This window comes from Somniosus microcephalus, chromosome 28 (genome assembly GCF_052327205.1).
Source record: "Somniosus microcephalus isolate GS21.2 chromosome 28, FLI_Smic_1.0, whole genome shotgun sequence".
In the NCBI taxonomy this organism is placed as follows: Eukaryota; Metazoa; Chordata; class Chondrichthyes; order Squaliformes; family Somniosidae; genus Somniosus; species Somniosus microcephalus.
Genome location: NC_141014.1, coordinates 16,343,623 through 16,361,626, shown reverse-complemented (window position 1 = coordinate 16,361,626; position 18,004 = coordinate 16,343,623). Strand labels below are relative to the sequence as shown.

General features: G+C 40.3%; 1 protein-coding gene across 3 annotated transcripts in view; it reads left to right on the top strand.

Annotated features, from left to right (window-relative positions):
- The first annotated feature begins 688 nt into the window (after positions 1 to 688).
- The window catches only part of LOC147099001 (histone acetyltransferase p300-like), a 131,571-nt gene continuing 114,255 nt past the window's right edge, over positions 689 to 18,004 (top strand). For 2 of the 3 annotated variants that reach the window (XM_085969519.1, XM_085969518.1), the window contains exon 1: positions 689 to 1,860. In XM_085969519.1, coding sequence (XP_085825645.1) covers positions 1,776 to 1,860 — 85 coding nt within the window. In that variant the 5' untranslated portion in view covers positions 689 to 1,775. The remainder of the gene's footprint in view (positions 1,861 to 18,004) is intronic. The other variant, XM_085969520.1, reaches the window with a different exon arrangement.

Here is an 18,004-nt window from a genome sequence, read left to right as displayed (position 1 = left end):
ATAACGTACAACTGGGTCAGTTTATTTCCCTGCTTTCCCCTCTTTTCATTGCTGTGTATTTGAAAATATGAAATAAAAAACAGTTTTTAAAACATTACATTGCGGTAGATTTATTTGCTATACTGTAAACTGCTATATACAATGCCAGCAATTCCTAGTCAAAGGATTAATTGCTTCCATCCTAACAGCACGCATTGATTTTCTTCCACCTCTCCTGTTTTCCTTTTTGAAAAAGTTGATAATGTGCATAATCAGGCCACAATACATTTATTTTGTGTGTGTGAATTATATATATTGTGTGTGTGTATATATTACATATACATGTAGTAATAATACTATGCATGGAAAGAGGGGGAAAAAGGTAACTCTTTTAATGAATCAATTCATCAGAGATTGTGCAAATGCATACAAAAGAGAATGCATACAAAGAGGGGAGGGGGGGGAAACAGTATTTTCCAAGCAAAATATTGCACGTCCTATAAACACAATCTAGATTTGCAAAAAAAAAGGTCTGCGTGATACATTTCATCAGAATCACCCACCACCTCCCTCTCTCTCCTGTTGCAGGAGGGAGGATTTGCAGGAGCCTGGGGAACGTGGAGTTAAATGACGTCAGCGGGGCGGCCGGCGGGCCAATGGGAGGCGGCGCCGGCGGGTCACGTGAGGCGGCTTCGGCCATTTCCGCCAGCCGGTGCCGATTTCGGCCGAAGAGCGGCCTCACTCACTCATACACACACACTCTCTCTCTCTCTCTCTTCACGTCGCTGCGCTGGTCTGAGAGAACAACAAGCCGCCATTTTGTTTTGAGGAGAGGAGGACGGAGACAGACTGAGAGAGAGAGAGAGAGAGAAGCGAGCGACAGGAGGGGAGAGGAGAGAGAGAAAGGAGAAGGGAGAAAAAAAAACCACACACCCTTCGCTCGGCTTGTGTGTGGATTGAGAGAGGAGGAGAGGAAGGTTTATTTTTTTATTTAAAAAAAAAAGGGACAAGAGAAAGATTTAAAAAAGAGTCGTGGGGTGGAGGGAGGAAAGAGAAAAAAAAAAGCAAAAAAAAAAAACCTAACCATATATCAGCAATACAGCAGGGAGGGAAAAAAAGTACTGTGTTTTAAAAAAAAACTCATCTTTTTTGGCGACTCCCACCGTCCGTTATTTAAAAAAAAAATTTAAACATTTTCTGTAATTTTTAAAAAACGGTTACTCCACATTTTTTCCCCCTGTGAAGAACGGAGGCTTTTCCTCCCTCTCAGAGAGAGAGAGAGAATCGTTCTCTCTCTATTGGATCGAAAGGGGGGCATTTTTTCTGTGAAGGTTTTTTTCTCTCCCCCCTCCCTCCGTGTGACAGGATTTTTTTTTAATATTTTGCGGGGAATGTGGAAGGAAAAGAGGGTTCTGAAGTGATCGGGGGATGTGGTTTTCGTCGGAGAAGCCGTCGTGCTTCATCTCTCATTTTCTTTTTTAATTATTATTTTTCTTCCCCCCTCCCCTCCTCTCCTCTCTTTTCCGTTCTTATTATTTTCTTTCGGTGCCCATGGACGATCGACCTGAGAAGCCTGGGCCTGGCATTAGGCCTTAGGCTCTGTGTGTGAGAGAGAGAGAGAGAGCAAATATAATTGTTTAAATAATAACTCTGCGGGAGGAGGTGGAGGGGGGGTGGGGGGAGAGAAAGATCGACCGATTAATTCGTAGTTTTTCTCTCGCTGTTTCGTTTGCTCTTTTATTTTTCAAAAAACCAAAATTGAGAGGTGTAAATTTTTTCTAAAATTCGGGGAAGAAATGGCAGAGAATCTCTTGGACGGACCGCCTTCAGCCAAGCGGCCTAAAATCTCCTCCCCGGCTCTATCAGCCAGCGATGGCACAGGTACTGCAACCATTTCTTGAATGTAGTTTGTCCCTTTACATTAATGCACGGTAGTAAATGTCTTTATGGTGAATTTTTATCTTCAAAACTGCTGTTTGGGGGAGAAAAAAATCAAGACTAGTCCAGATACAGCCCTTTAAATTTTTATATACGTGTGTGTGTTATATTATTTAACCGTATTATATTAATATACATTTCAGGGGGGGATTTATACATAATTCTGGTAATTCTTTTGGGGTATGGCTTCCTCCTGGCTGGAAAGGGTCTGTGCTTGTACCATGGTATTGTTATGGAGGATGGAGAAGTCTCCCTTTTTCCTTCATAGTCGTTTGCAGTTGTTTTCTCCCCTTTTTATTCGCCCCGTTTCAAATGTATTTATTGATCACCTATATGAAAAATAAGGAATCATTTCATAGGACGTTTTAAGCTTTTTCTTCAGCTAGTTTATTGTTATGGAAGGTGATGAAATGGAAGTGCTGGGCAATAGTGTCTCTTCCTTTTGACTTGGTTGAGTAGGTGTGTGTGTTTAATGGATCACGTATGAAGTATGGGTTTGCTAGGTGTGTTTTAAAATGGTTGTTTCTTGTACTGATTAAACATCTACAGTTCTTTTATTTTTGATTTATATTTTGCATGATCTCTGAGGAATGGGTAGAATGTAGGTAAAAGGAATTACACCATGTTGTTTCCAGTGTAGTAAGTAGTATGGAGGATGCTCCTTGGCACTCGGAGGGTTTCTTTAACTTCGTTTTGATTTTTAAGTGAAAGATATGTCCAGTAATGCGAGGGAATCTTGTGGGGTTTTATTGTGTAAAAGATTTTGCAAGAAACTATGAAATACATTTCTGTTTAGAGCACATTTTGTTCAATGTGTTTATGTATATTTATGTTTAAAATGAGAATTGTGCTTTTAGTTGAATTGATATATCGATGTTGTGTATTAAGAAGAATATACATGGTGCAAAAGCTTTTTAAGCCATGTTCTGTATGATCTGGCATGGATATTTTTGACTTTGGGAAATATCAGTGACTTTGTTTGGTTTCTGGTGTGTCAACAAGCATCTAAACAAAGAAAATACACTTAATTTGGCAGAATTTCCAAATAAGTGAGTTTGAGGTTTTGTTATTCTATTGCAAAATTTCACCTGAGTAAGGAAAAATTGAACTTGTAATATGTGGTCTGACATGAAATTACTTCGATTTCATGTGCGGAAAGTTCTGGATAATAAGTTATTGTATGTTGCCTTCATACTTTATTCACAAGTTAAAATTCCATGCATAATATTATAATCCACATTTATTGCAGTATTTCAGATAGAAATAATTCCATTGATGATGAATGGTTCAGCCTGCATGTTGCATTCAATAGTATTTTAAACACAACTATTAAAATTGAACTTAAAGCCAACAAAAAAGTACAGGTGTGCATTAAGGTAGAATTTGGCAAAACCCAGGTCAGTTTTCGGAATAGAGTGAAGGCAGGTGCTTTGACCAAACGACTGGCATGTTACCGTTTAATTGCGTGCCCGGGGTTGTTCATTTTCTTTAAATAATTCGTTCATATGAGTTTAATACTTTGGATCACATCTTTTATATGGATCTGTTTTAGATCGTTCACTTTGCAGCAGTAGCGCTGTTGCTGTGAGGTGAATGAAACTGCACCTCTTAGTTTTATAATAATCCTCGGCCAATTGGAGTTCCACTTTAAGCTTGCTGGAAATTTAAATAGAGGACACTTCATAACTATCTGAGATATTTCCTCAAGTGATTTGACAATAACTCAAACAGCAGTAGCAAATTAGTTATGATCAGCCTCATGAGATTAAATGGAAATCACATTCCATCGTTCGCTGCGGAGTATAGTTTCTTGGGGCGAACGAATGAAGAAATGCAAGTGTAGTAGTCAGAGCTTCATCGTGACACAAAATAATTTGCATATTATTCAGTCAAACCACTTGTGGAGATATTGGGTAACTATTCCTTGATCTGCTTCATAATGCATGGTCGCTGTCACTTGTAGAAGAGCAGTAATCCATTCCGTAGTTGCTGTATTACTGTTCTTTCTACAGTACCTCGAATGGGTGCTCCACCCACTCCGAATCCTTCTGTTCTCAAATCTTCTCCCTCTTCTCCACAGAAAAGGTGTACATCAAGCCTGGCATCACCCAGTCACTCCTACATGATTTATTCTATTTTTCAACTTTTGTCGTGTCCTGCATCACAGACTTTAGCCCGTCACCTAGCTTTCTCTTAAATCAGTACCGTAGCTTTCTCTTAACAAATCAGTACCTATCAGTCTTGTACTTGTAGTTGTAAGTACATAGTCCCTTCTTAGAGAAGAAAGACTTAAAATAATACAAATATGACCTCTACAGATACAGGATTTGTAGTTTAAATAATTTTGTAGTTAAGTCTGGCATCCAAAATATACTGAGCTTGATCTAGGGATTTTTAATGTACATTTTTAGCTCGATTTTTGAATTGCAGCTTTTTTTTCTCTAAAATAGGGTTTGTGGGACTTGTTGCATTTGAGCTAACTGCATTCAGCTTTCAATGCTCGCTTCATAAATTAGTATTCCTGCTTTCCCATAATAGTCAATGATAATCCAAGCAACAATGAGTATACCATACAGAAACCGCGTATCTGGAAATACATGATGGTGTTTAATAAGATATTTATATTCTACTTAATTTTGTTCCCAAATGTATAATTTGAGCTTTTTATTTCACTGCATATACTTATTTAATATACCACATTTCTTTCTAATCAACTTTTCCACTGCATCAAAACCTCCAGAATGTGATCATTTTTTTAAGGTATTTAAAATTAAAGATGCAGCTAGAGGTATATCTAATACCTGTTTAGTGATCAAATATAACAGCATGACTTGTTTCAAGTCCTCAATGGGCACAGAATCATAGATACATAGAAGATAGGAGCAGGAGTAGGCCCCTCGAGCCTGTTCCGCAATTTAATGAGATCATGGCTGATCATCCAAATTCAGTACCCTGTCCCTGCTTTCTCCCCATATCCCTTGATCCCTTTAGCCTTAAGAAATATATCTAACTCCTTCTTGAATATATTTAATGAATTGGCCTCTACTGCCTTCTGTGGTAGAGAATTCCACAGGTTCGCCACTCTCTGGGTGAAGAAATTCCTGCTCATCTCAGTCCTAAATGGCTTACCCCTTATCCTTAGACTGTGACCCCTGGTTCCGGACTCCCCCGCCATCGGGAACATCCTTCCTGCATCTAGTCTGTCTAGTCCTGTTAGAATTTTATAAGTTTCAATGAGATCCCCTCTCATTCTTCTAAACTCCAGCGAGTATAAGCCTAATCGACCCAATCTCTCCTCATATGTCATTCCTGCCATCCCAGGTATCAGTCTGGTGAATCTTCGCTGCACACTCTCCATGGCAAGAACATCCTTCCTCAGGTATGGCAAAAACCTGTGTGTTGCTTTTAATTTTTGCAATTCCAAGATGCCTGGGCGCATACACAAGTACACATTTTTAAAATGATCAGTCGTCTTCGTGTTCTCCCAATCTTTTGGTGCAAAATTAGAGCAGCCAGTTTAAATTCTAATCTGACCCATCTGATTGCCATGTTAAGTTGCGGGCAGGCCATATGTGACCAAAGATTTGGTTTAATAATTTGGTGTCCTGGCCAACACCACTAAAAAACAGATTATTTGGTCATTCATCACGTTGCTGTTTGTGGGAGCTTGCTCTGTGGAATTTGGTTTCCTACATTACAACAGTGACTACACTTCAGAAGTACTTCATTGGCTGTAAAGCACTTTGGGACGCCCTGTGTTCGTGAAAGGCGCTATAGAAATGCAAATCCGTTCTTTCTAATAGTTATTTTCTCGCTAGAATTTCCCTTCCCCTTTCTATTGGTTCTCTACCTTGTGCTAGACACCTTTTCCCATTCGAGAGGGTGAACTAGTGACCAGGAATTGACCCACATGCTATTTTCCCCTCCCTTTTCATTTGATAGAAGAGTTACGACTGGGGATTCCTTTCTCAATATTAACTTGTTATATGTGCCTACGTCGTTGCAGTTAGGCATCCAAAATGTCTGAGTTATTGAAAGCCTGGAATGCTTTCTACTTACAATCCTTGGACCAACAGTTGTTCTTGTACTTTAAAAAAAATCCCATTTCTTAGATCCCAACACATAGTAAGGCTTTCAAGAGGCCACATGGAGCAGTAGGATTGAATAGTGCAAATAAATAAGGTGAAGATAGGAAGCCTAATGGGAGATGTATTCTTTCAAAATCTTTTTGAACTTTGTAGCAAAGGTGAGTGAGCCATCAACTTTGTAACAACGTTTAGAGCTAGGTACGGCAATTTAATGCCAAATTATGTGGTTCATGAAAAATATTTTTGCTAGTGCCTAATCAAGTTGGTTCTGTTGCTTGCATTTGGTGAAGAAATGACTGTCATAAGCCTCTTGTTTTAAACCCCGAGTAGTTTTGTTGTCAGTGGCAATTGATTATTTAAATAAGTTTACTACATGTGTTGAACTGTTGCTTGATGACTTTTTTGTCGATTTCAGAAACTTAACCAGCCATCTTAAAGTAGTCATTTGTTTGACCTGTACAAAGGTGTCGTCTCATATAATTTGCAAGATATATGCTGTAGTTGCGATCCTGCATGAATATAGAAAAATCTGTAATATTCTTGTGGACAATATACTAATTTTCCACATCTGCGGGACATGCTTATAAGCAGACCTTTGAACATTGACACTGGCTCCACAGCTCATTTGCTAAAGCTATTGGCAAGACCGGGGAGAAAAGAAGGTAGTCGAAGTAATTTTTGCATGAGATAATCCATTACTATATCTTCAGGGCTGAATTTTGCCGAGAGCTCAACTTGGCTGTCAAAGTAAGACCTCAATTATTTCTGAGTGGCCTGTTCTCTTTTTCCCCCCCCCCCCCCCCCCAATTAATTTGGCCCCTTCGATTCCATTGGAAGGTGCCTACTCTTAGAATATTAATTTCTTGTTTGTAATGGTTATTAAATTTGTGTAAAAGTATCACTAACTATTCATATAAATAAAAGATTGGAATAATGCATCATCGTCGAAGCATTTTGTATGTAGTTGTTTGTGCTGTTTTTCGCCCAGTGATGTACCATGGATTTGCACTGAATAGTTAATGTGTCCTCAAGTAAGTTAATAGCAAAGAAGCATAGAATATTGTATATGATTCGTAGAACTTTTCTTTTAAACTTCATATTTGAATTAAGTTTTTGCAGAATCAGCTTCAGTACTTCCCCTTTCTTGTGAACTTGATTATCTTAAAGTATTAATTTAGCCAGTATCTCAATAAAATATTAAAAGCTACATTGCATGTGCTCTCCATGTCGGAATCATAGAATCTTAAACAAGTAAATCTGCATTTAAACAAATTTCTATTGATGATGTGGAGTATGCAAATTATAGCGACTTCCAGTTTTGGTGCTTGTGTGTTGTACAGTTTTTCTATTAACAGTAAATTTTACAATTTGTTTAGGAGATTGATAGAATTATGTTAGAATGCTACATTATAACGTGCTTTTTATTGAATTAGGACGTGCAAAAGTAATTTCAGAATATAGCACTAATTGGCCATCTCAGTCAAGCAACAGAATGGCTGGTGTGTGAAATAGAAGGGACGCCAAGCTGGGCGGAGGCTTATTGTTGGAAGTAGGGAGAGCTTTGCTTTCTAACTATACCTAACTTGGGACTTCTCAATGCTGAGTAGCTGAGATGGAAAGTGTTCCAAGTACTGACAATTCTCACTTTGGGTTGCACAAATTAGCAGAAAAAATCATAAAATGGAATGGATGAAAACTTAGCTTGATATGGTTTTTCATAATGACACATTGCTCTGCGTGTCCCATTAAAAATGATTTTTTTGGATATTGCTATACATCACGCAATAAAATGTTAATTTATCACGTTTTATTTAAAAAAAGTAGCCTGTAATCCATGTCATTGCACAATATCGTGTTTGTGTACAGGTTATTTCCTGGTAATCCACCAGCAGAAATAAGTGTCCGAATATTATTATAAATAACAATTTTTGAAGTAATTCATCCTCTCGCTCTCTTGTCCACAAACAACTCGTGTTTTGTTTTCACAGATTTTAACATAAAAATACACTTGATTGAATTATTGTCTTTTATACAATTTGATTGCAATTTATCGGAATTTATTTTTGAAAAAACCCTCCAAATTAAGAATGTTATCTGTAAACTACCTGCCACTGATGTATGTTGTATTTATTTTAAGGTGCTTAAATAAAAAGGTTTCTATTACAAACTTACTTATTTCACCATTTTGAGCTGCCTTGCAAGTTAATCACCATGTATATCACGTGCCAGTTTCTAAATCTGTGCTAAGTTGGACAAAATGGTACAAAATTAATTTGGACTTGAGTGACTTTTTATAAAAAAAAAAAAAAAAAAAAAAAATTCTTGTTTAAATAGAATACACGGTGGCTGCTGTAAATTAACTTATGCCTGTGGTGCTCATGAGTGTTCTGTAGTCTGTGTATTTTTCAATTTATTTCCCATAAGCCATCCGTCTCCCAGTGTGTATTCTCCGTATAACTTGCTGACAGCCATTTCTTATCCAAGTTATTTGTTTAATAACCCATAGATCAGAAGAAGTTTACAACACCGAAGGAAGCCAGCTGTTTGCTAGAGCAATCTAAATCCAATCCCAATACTACTCTTTCACCATAGCCTTGTATCTTTCTCGCCAATTTTTTAGCCAATTTTCCTTTAAAGGATGCAGTGGCCGATGCCTCAATCCACTCCCGGTGGCAGAGCATTTGATGATTCAACAAACCCTGTTTAAAGGAATTTTTCGTGTCCCCCCCCCCCCCCGAGATGACTTTAAATTGACGACCCCCTCATCACTGATTCCCTAACCAGAGGAAATATCGTCTTTTCCTATGTCAAAATTCTTTCGTTTAAAAAGAAATACCATTAAATCTTCTTGGCCTGCTCTGTAGAAATAGCCCCAGTACCTCATCCCCCCTCCTCTTAACTATAGTTTCCCATTGCTGACATTATCCATATGAATTTACACTGTGTACACACTTTAATCTTCTTTCTATAGTAGGGTGCCCAAAACAGCATACAGTTCTCTTAACTGTGACCTAACCAATGTTTTGTACTGTGTCATGGTGTACTATGATGGCATTTCTAGTCTAATTTTGTAATTTTATCCATATACCACAAAGATTACACAGAGGAGTATCTTAATACTGCAGAATGGAGGCTAGTATATATGCCACATAAATTGCATGGCAATATATAGGTTTCCCAAGCAGTAGTGCAATCACCAGTAGACTATGAGAAACAAATTGATGTGATGACCGATTTTAAGAACATTAAACCTGGAAAAACTGCCTTGCTCGCTAATGCTTGTAAGCATGGTAGTTCTTGCTCATGTTGGTCCCTAAATTTAGCTGTATGTTTCCTAAGAATTGCATTAGCGACAGTCCTATAGTATAAATTTGAAATATTTGCCTGGTCTGAAGAAAGCCAAAATAATCCAAGCGAAATAGCAATGCAGGGTCATTATTATTAATTTAATTCTGCTCCAGTTGATTTCAATATAATCCTTATACTTCCTATATCCTGCCAATCCCCCTCCCCAATGCACCCCCCCTCCCTTGATTGCATTGATTCCTGGGTGAAGTACAGCTGGATGAATCCAGATGCTTTCTGATCATTCTTTGTGTGAATCTAGGCAATAACCATCAGCAGACTATTCAATTGTGGGAAGGGAAAGAATAACCGCTAAATCTAAAAGTCACAGGTGCCCTTTTGTTTCTCTTTCCCCTCTCCCCCACCTTCCATAGCGATACATAGAAGTTAGAGCCTGGAAATAGTCCTAACATCTGTCATTGGGAAAATGCTGGAGTCCATCATTAATAGTGGTAGCAGGACATTTAGAAAATCATAATATAGTCCAGCAGAGTCAGCATGGTTTTATGAAAGGGAAATCATGTTTGACAAATTTGCTGGAGTTCTTTGAGGATGTAACGAGCATGGTGGATAAGGGTGATCTAGTGGATGTGGTGTATTTGGATTTCCAGAAGGCATTCGATAAGGTGCCACATAAAAAGTTACTGCACAAGATAAGAGCTCACGGGATTGGGGGTGATATATTAGCATGGATAGAGGATTGGCTAACTAACAGAAAACCGAGAGTCGGGATAAATGGGTCATTTTCAGGTTGGCAAACTGTAACTGGTGGGGTGCCACAGGGATCAGTGCTGGGGCCTCAGCTATTTACAATCTATATTAATGACTTGGATGAAGGGACTGAGTGTAATGTAGCCAAATTTGCTGCTGATACAAAGATAGGTGGGAAAGCAAATTGTTTGGAGGACGCAAAGAATCTCCAAAAGGATATAGACAGGCTAAGTGAGTGGGCAAAAATCTGGCAGATGGAGTATAATGTGGGAAAATGCAAGGTTATCCACTGTGGTAGGAAAAGTAAAAAAGCAAATTATTTAAATGGGGAGAGATTACAAAATGCTGAGTTACAGAGGGATCTGGGGGTCCTTGTACATGAATCACAAAAAGTTAGCATGCAGGTACAGCAAGTAATTAGGAAGGCAAATGGAATGTTGGCCTTTATTGCAAAGGGAATGGAGTATAAAAGTAGGGATGCCCTGTTATAACGGTACAGGGCGTTGGTGAGACCACACCTGGAGTACTGTGTATTGTTTTGGTCTCCTTATTTATGGAGGGATATACTTGCATTGGAGGCAGTTCAGAGAAGGTTCACGAGGTTGATTCCAGAGATGAAGGGGTTGTCTCATGAAGAAAGGTTGGGCCTATAATCATTGGAGTTTAGAAGAATGAGAGGGGATCTTATTGAAACATATAAGATTCTGAGGGGGCTCGACAGGGTAGATGCAGAGAGGATGTTTCCCCTCGTGGGGGAATCTAGAACTAGGGGACATAATTTCAGAATAAGTGGGCACCCATTTAAAATGGAAATTTCTTCTCTGAGGGTCGTGAATCTTTGGAATTCTCTTCCCCAGAGAGCTGTGGAGGCTGGGTCATTGAACATATTGAAGGTGGAGGTAGACAGATTTTCGAAGGTAAGGGAGTGAAGGGTTATGGGGAGCGGGCAGGGAAGTGGAGTTGAGGCCAAGATCAGATCAGCCATGATCTTATTGAATGGCCGGAGCAGGCTCGCGGGGCCGAATGACCTACTCCTGCTCCTACGTCTTATGTTCAATGTGTGTCAAAATTTATCCTCCATGTAAGCAAACAGCTCGAATCACATTTACCTACTCTGTGCCCGTATCCCTTCAATCCTTTTCCTTGACCTCCCTGTCCAATCTAATCTTGAATGGCGATTTAACCACCAAACCCTGGAAGGGAATTCCACAGCCTCAAATCTGTGTAAAGAAGTTTCTCCTGCCCTCTGTTCTAAATCTCTTGTATTTAATCTTGTATCTCTGACCCTCAACTACTGAAAAGGGTCTGGTTCTATCTACCAGTATTATATTTTAATAATTTCTATCATAATCTGCATTGTTCTAATTAAAAAAGACCTAATTTTTTAAGTCTTTGTATTTCCCAATTTTTCAAGTCTTTTTGTATTCAACAGTGGCTTTAAGATCATTAGTAGTTGCCACCTCAGCTGAGGTTTGACTAACAGTACAGAATTGGGGAGTGTTCAAACCTCGGATATTCCTGGTTTGTAAAGCTCAGCAGTTACTGTCTGAAGCAGCTGAACAGTTCGAGGAGCAATATGTTTTATTTTATAAAGAGAAAGACTAGGTTGTTTGGGTGTTTGTTTGTTAATTGTGGGTGGAGTTACAACACCAATAACTTGCATTTATATAGCATCTTTAACATAACAAAATTTAACAAGTGCATTAGCAATAAAAATGTTGAGACCGAGCCACTGGAGGAGATATCTGCACTATTGACCAAAAGCTTGGTCAAAGAGGTAGGTTTTAAGGAGCGTCTTAAAGGAGGAGCGAGAGGTGGAGAGGTTTAGGGAGGGAATTCCAGAGCTTGGGAACCAAGGAATCTGAAAGCACGGCCGCCATTGGTGGAGCAATTAAAACCGGGGACGCACAAGATGCCAGAATTGGAGGAGCGCAGAGATCTTGAAGGCTGTAGAACTGGACGAGGGTTACAGAAATGGGGACGGGAGGCCATGGGGGGATTTGAAAACAAGAATGAGGATTTTAAATTTGAGGTGTTGTCTGATCGGGAGCCAGTGTAGGTCAGCGAGCACAGGGGTGATGGATGAACGGGACTTGCTGCGAGTTAAGATGCGGGCAGCCGAGTTTTGGATGAGCACAAGTTTATGGAGGGTGGAAGTTGGGAGGCTGGCCTGGAGAGCCTTGGAATAGTCAAGTCTCGAGGTAACAACGGCATGGCTGAGGGTTTCAGCAGCAGATGAGCTGAGGCAGAGTTGGAGCCGGGGCGATGTTACGGAGGTGGAGTAGGCAGTTTTAGTGATGGAGCGGATATATGGTCGGAAGCTCATCTTGATGTCGAACACAACATCAAGGTTGCGAACGGTCTGGTTCAGCTTCGGACAATTGCCAGGGAGAGGGATGGAAACGATGGTTATGGAATGGAGTTTGTGGTGGGGACTGAAAACAATGGTTTCGGGCTGCCCAATATTTAGGTAGAGAAAATTTCTGCTCCTCCATTACAAATAAACTGACAATTCTAGTCCACTCTAGGTTTATGAAAAGGTGTTGTGTGATGTACAGGAGAATAGGATTTTAATGTAAAAGTCTTTCATATTCATTTTTGTGCTGTTACTTTTAAAGATTTATCATTAATTTGTGGCACCAACCAAAGTCTGCAATGAAAAAATATGCATGCTGAAGGAAGATGAAAATATCAAAGTATGTTTTGATATATAGTGTCAAAGTTATAACAAGTTTCGGTAATCGGCTAAGTCTTTTTAAAAAGGGCCTTGTTGAAAAGTAGTCTTAACAAATAATATGGGGGGAAATGCATAAAAATCAGTAAATTAGCAATGGCCAGTTCATTGCTGAAGCAGTCTTCAGTACTAATTGCATTCGTATTGCTATGAGAACATAAAGATCAAATTCCTTTAATATGGTTCAAAACAAAGTAATACCTTTTAGTTGTAATCTTCAGAGTAAAATTCAGAAATGATAAGTTACACTGAAAAGACTTTGTAGGGATCTTGATCTCTTGGTCACACTCTTCCCACTTTTCTCAACTTCTCTCCCAACTCTGATAACTCTCACTGGTGTAATGTTCCATGGCCACTGAAAACTTTCTGGTACCAAGCCAAGTTACCAATCTTCCTGCATTTGTGGCAGCAACAGTCACTGGATAACGATTAGGAGTTGGAGGCTGATCTCTCTAGCCCTGAGATGCTGAAGGCTGTTATGCCCACCACTGCACTTAGTTGAGATGATAGAACTCTGCACATATCAAGAATGGAATCTAGGACCTTCCCAGTCTGTATGGTTCCGTACAATAATATGCAGTGTATTTATTCAGTGAGCTATCAAGGAAACTTGATTTTAAACCTCTTCTTGGAAGTGCACTTTCAATCTGTGATGCCATTAGGCCTAATTTGTTTTGGAAGAATTCTGATTGGCTGTGGCAAAAAGAGGTCTTGATCATACAAAGCTACTTCTGAGATAATAGTGGTCCCCTCCATGATTTTACCAGCACTTGTCTAAAGATATAATGTTTAGCTTGAAAAGACCACCAATATTGCAGCTAATCTACTTCCAAGGGTAGTAGCGTGCTCTACAAATGGGAGAAACACTGCTGTACAATATTATTGCGGAAGTTGTCATAACTAGGAGATCAGCATCTTTTTTAAAACTAGTGGTCTCGGGGCCTCACTAGTAAAATACTAATTTCACTTAAAAACTCAAGGGAAAGCCATGTATATATCTGTAAACCAGTCTGGCCAGTGCGTTGCTTCCTCTTTTTGTGGGCGAGTAATTTAGATAACTTTTCAAGCACTGAGCTAGTTAGATTTTTCTCTTGGAATGCTAAAAGGATAAAAATACTTCTCTGAATGATAAATTACTCCAAAAAAAGACTGTTAAAACACTTCTGCTGCTTTAATCAGTTAAATAAAATGTTTTGGTTTATGAATTCACATGAAATGAATACAAATATCCGTCATTGCACAAGTTGTGAAAAGCAAGAAATATATCCTAGTATTTAAATAAATTTACTTAATGGCGTACCTTTTTTAAATCCTGACTTTCTGTAAACCCATTATCTTTCAGAATTCCTAATTTACATACAAGCATAGACACTTACAGCACAGAAAGAGGCCATTCGGCCCGTCGTGCCTTTGCTGGCTCTTCGAGTAGTCATGCTTAGTCCCACATCTCCGCTTTTTGTCCATTGCCCTGTAAGTTGCTCATCCCCAACTCCTGTTTAAAATTATTGATGGAATCAGCTTCCACCATCTTTTCAGGTTGAGCGTTCCCGATCCCGACAACTCTGAGTGAAAACATTTCTCCTCCTCCCCTCGAGATCTTTTGCCAATGATTTTGACTCTATGACCTCTGGTTATTGACCCACTCGCCTCAGGGAATAGTTCTCTACTCTATCAAAACCTCTCACCTTTTGAAAACCTCTATTAGGTTACTTCTTAACCTTCTCTATTTCAAGCAGAACAGTCCTAACTTTTCCAACCTCTCTTCATAACTGAAGTCCCTCATCCCTGATAAACCTCCTCTACTCTTTCTAAGACCTTTACATCGTTCCTGAAATGTGGGGCCCAGAATTGTCCAATACTCCAGCTGAGCCTAACCAGTGATTTATAAAGTTCCAGCATGATCTCTCTGTTTTTACATTCTTTGCTTCTAAATATAAACCCAAGTAACCCAGATGCTTTTTTAACCACCTTAGCAACTTACCGCGCCACCTTTAAGAATTTGTGTATATGGACACCAAGGTCTCTGCTCATCTACACTTTCCAAAATCGTGCCATTTGTAGTGTACTCTCTTTCCATATTAGTCCTCACAAAGTGCATCACTTCACACTTCCACCTTCACACTTCTCCGCATTGAACAATATCGGCCATGCTTCTGCCCATTCTGCCATCCTGAAGCCTATAACTGCCTTCATCGTTATCTACTATTTTGCCAAGTTTCCTATCATTTGCAAACTTTATTATGCTGCTCCCTACACCCAAGTCAAGGTCGTTTATAAAAATTGAAGAGAGTAATGGACCCAAAACTACCCTTGGGCCACACCACTGCAAACCACCTCTCAGTCTGAAATCTATCTATCCACCACCACCCTTTGCTTCCTGTCACCGAGCCAATTCCATATTCATACCGCCACTTTCCCCTTAATTCCATGCGCTTCCATCTTAATAAGCCTCCTGTGTGGCACTTTGTTGACTGCCTTCCAAAACTCCATATATACATTTACTCACTACCTTGACTGCCTTCCAAAACTCCATATTTACATTTACTCACTACCTTGATCAACATTCTCTGTTACCTCATCAAAGAATTCAATCAAGTTAGTCAATGGGAGTCCGGGAAAATTCTCCACTGGCTGGAGTCATACCTAGCACAAAGGAAGATGGTTGTGGTGGTTGAAGGTCAATCATCACCGTCCCATGACATCGCTGCAGGAGTTCCTCAGGGCAGTGTCCTGGGCCCAATCATCTTCAGCTGCTTCATCAATGACCTTCCCCTCTATCATAAGGTCAGAAATGGGGATGTTTGCTGATGACTGCACAGTGTACAGCGCCATTCGCAACTCCTCAGATAATGAAGCAGTCCATGCCCACATGCAGGAAGACCTGGACGACATTCCGCCTTGGGCTGATAAGTGTCAGGTAACATTCGTGCCACACAAGTGCCAGGCAATGACTATTTCCAACAAACGAGAGCCTGACCACTGCCCCATGACATTCAACAGCATTACCATCACTGAATCCCCCACCATCAACATCCTGGGGGGTCACCATTGACCCGAAACTTAACTGGGCCAGCCACATAAATACTGTGGCAACAGGAGCAGGCCAGAGGCTAGGTATTCTGCGGCGGGTATCTCACCTCCCGACATCCCGAAGCCTTTCCACCATCTACAAGGCACAAGTCAGGAGTGTGATGGAATACTTTCCACTTGCCTGGATGAGTGCAGCTCCAACAACACTCAGAAGCTTGACACCATCCAGGACAAAGCAGCCCGCTTGATTGGCACCCCATCCACCACCTTCAACATTCACTCCCTCCACCACCGGCACACCATGGCTGCAGTGTGCACCATCTACAAGATGCACTGCAGCAACTTACCAAGTCGTCTTTGGCAGCCCCCCTCCAAACCGGTGATCTGTATTTCACTAGAAGGACAAGGCCAACAGGTGCATGGGAACATCATCACCTGCAAGTTCCTCTCCAAGTTGCACAGCATCCTGACTTGGAAATATATCGCCGTTCCTTCAACATCGCTGGGTCAAATTCCTGGAAAACTCTCCCTAACAGCGGGAGTACCTTCACCGCAAGGACTGCAGCGGTTCAAGAAGGCAGCTCACCACCACCTTCTCATGGGCAATACATGCTGGCCTTGCCAGCGATGCCCACATTCCCAGGAACAAATTAAAAAAAAAAAAAAGTGACTTACCAACTCTAATGCTAATCTTTTTAGTACGTCTTCTCTCTTACTATCCTGTCCATAACTTCCCCCTCTCAGTGTAATCGTCACATCATCTGCTTCCTTTGTGAAGACATATCCAAAGTACTCATTTAATACTTTAACCATGTCCTCTGCTCTACAAGATTTCCATTTGGGTCCTTAATAAGCCCAACATTTTCCCTAGCTAACCGCTTACATTTTATATGTTTATAAATTGTTTGAGTTCGATTTAATGTTGCCTGCTAATCTTTTCTTGTAACCTCTCTTTACCTTGCGTATTAACTTTTTTCAATTCCCTCCTGTACTTTCCATAATCTTCCTGGTCATTAACTGAATCTTGCCCCTGACATTTGTCATAAGCCTTCTTTTTCTGCTTTATCTTAACTTTTATTTCCTTCGACATGGATGCTCTACCCTTTCCCTTCAAAGGAATATGCCTAGTTTGTACGTGAACTGTCTCTTCACTGAAATTTTTTTTTTCGTTCATGGGATGTGGGCCTGCTGGCAAGGCCGGCATTTTTGCCCATTCCTAATTGTCCTTGAGAAGGTGGTGGTGAGGCTTGTTCGGCCATTTCAGAGGGCAATTAAGAGTCAACCACATTGCTGTGGGTCTGGAGTCACATATAGACCAGACCGGGTAAGGACGGCAGATTTTCTCCCCTAAAGGACATTAGTGAACCAGATGGGTTTTTATGACAATCCAGTAGTTTCATGGTCACCATTACTGATACTAGCTTTTTATTCCAGATTTATTTACTAACTGCATTTAAATTCCCCAGCTGCCGTGGTAGGGATTTGAACTCACGTCCCCGGATCATCAGTCCCGGCCTCTGGATTACTAGCCCAGTAACATAACCACTATGCTACCGTACCCCTCCATTACTCCTGTTACTGCTTTACCTTGCAGTTGTTTTTCCAATCTACCTGTGCAGGGTCCCAAATTTACTTAATTTTTTCCCTCTAACTTTGTCTTATTTTACTGGAGGTGGTGACTGGTGTCAGGCTAAAGTTCCACAGCTAAGTGGTCTTTTTTTCTGCTGCGTGTGAGCAGTGGTGGTAGACTAATTCTTCACAAAGCCATTGCACCCATACTTGGTAGTGTTGGAGCTAATGGCAGTGGCACTTGGCACTTTAGGCAAGATGGTCTAACCCAACAGAAGCCAGGGAAAAATATGTAATGTTTCCGGCCTGTTGGTCCTTATATCTCAGTGATCATAGAACTAGTGGTGTAGAGGACATAAATTTTCCATTTAAGTTAGCATAAATTCCCACTGTTTTTGTTATGGACTGTTCCATTAAATAGCATTCCTCAGGGCAGTGTCCTAGGCCCATCCATCTTCAGCTGCTTCATCAATGACCTTCCCTCCATCATAAGGTCAGAAGTGGGGATGTTCAGACTGCACAGTGTTCAGTGCCATTCGCAACTCCTCAGATAATGAAGCAGTCCATGCCCGCATGCAGCAAGACCTGGATGACATTCATGCTTGGGCTG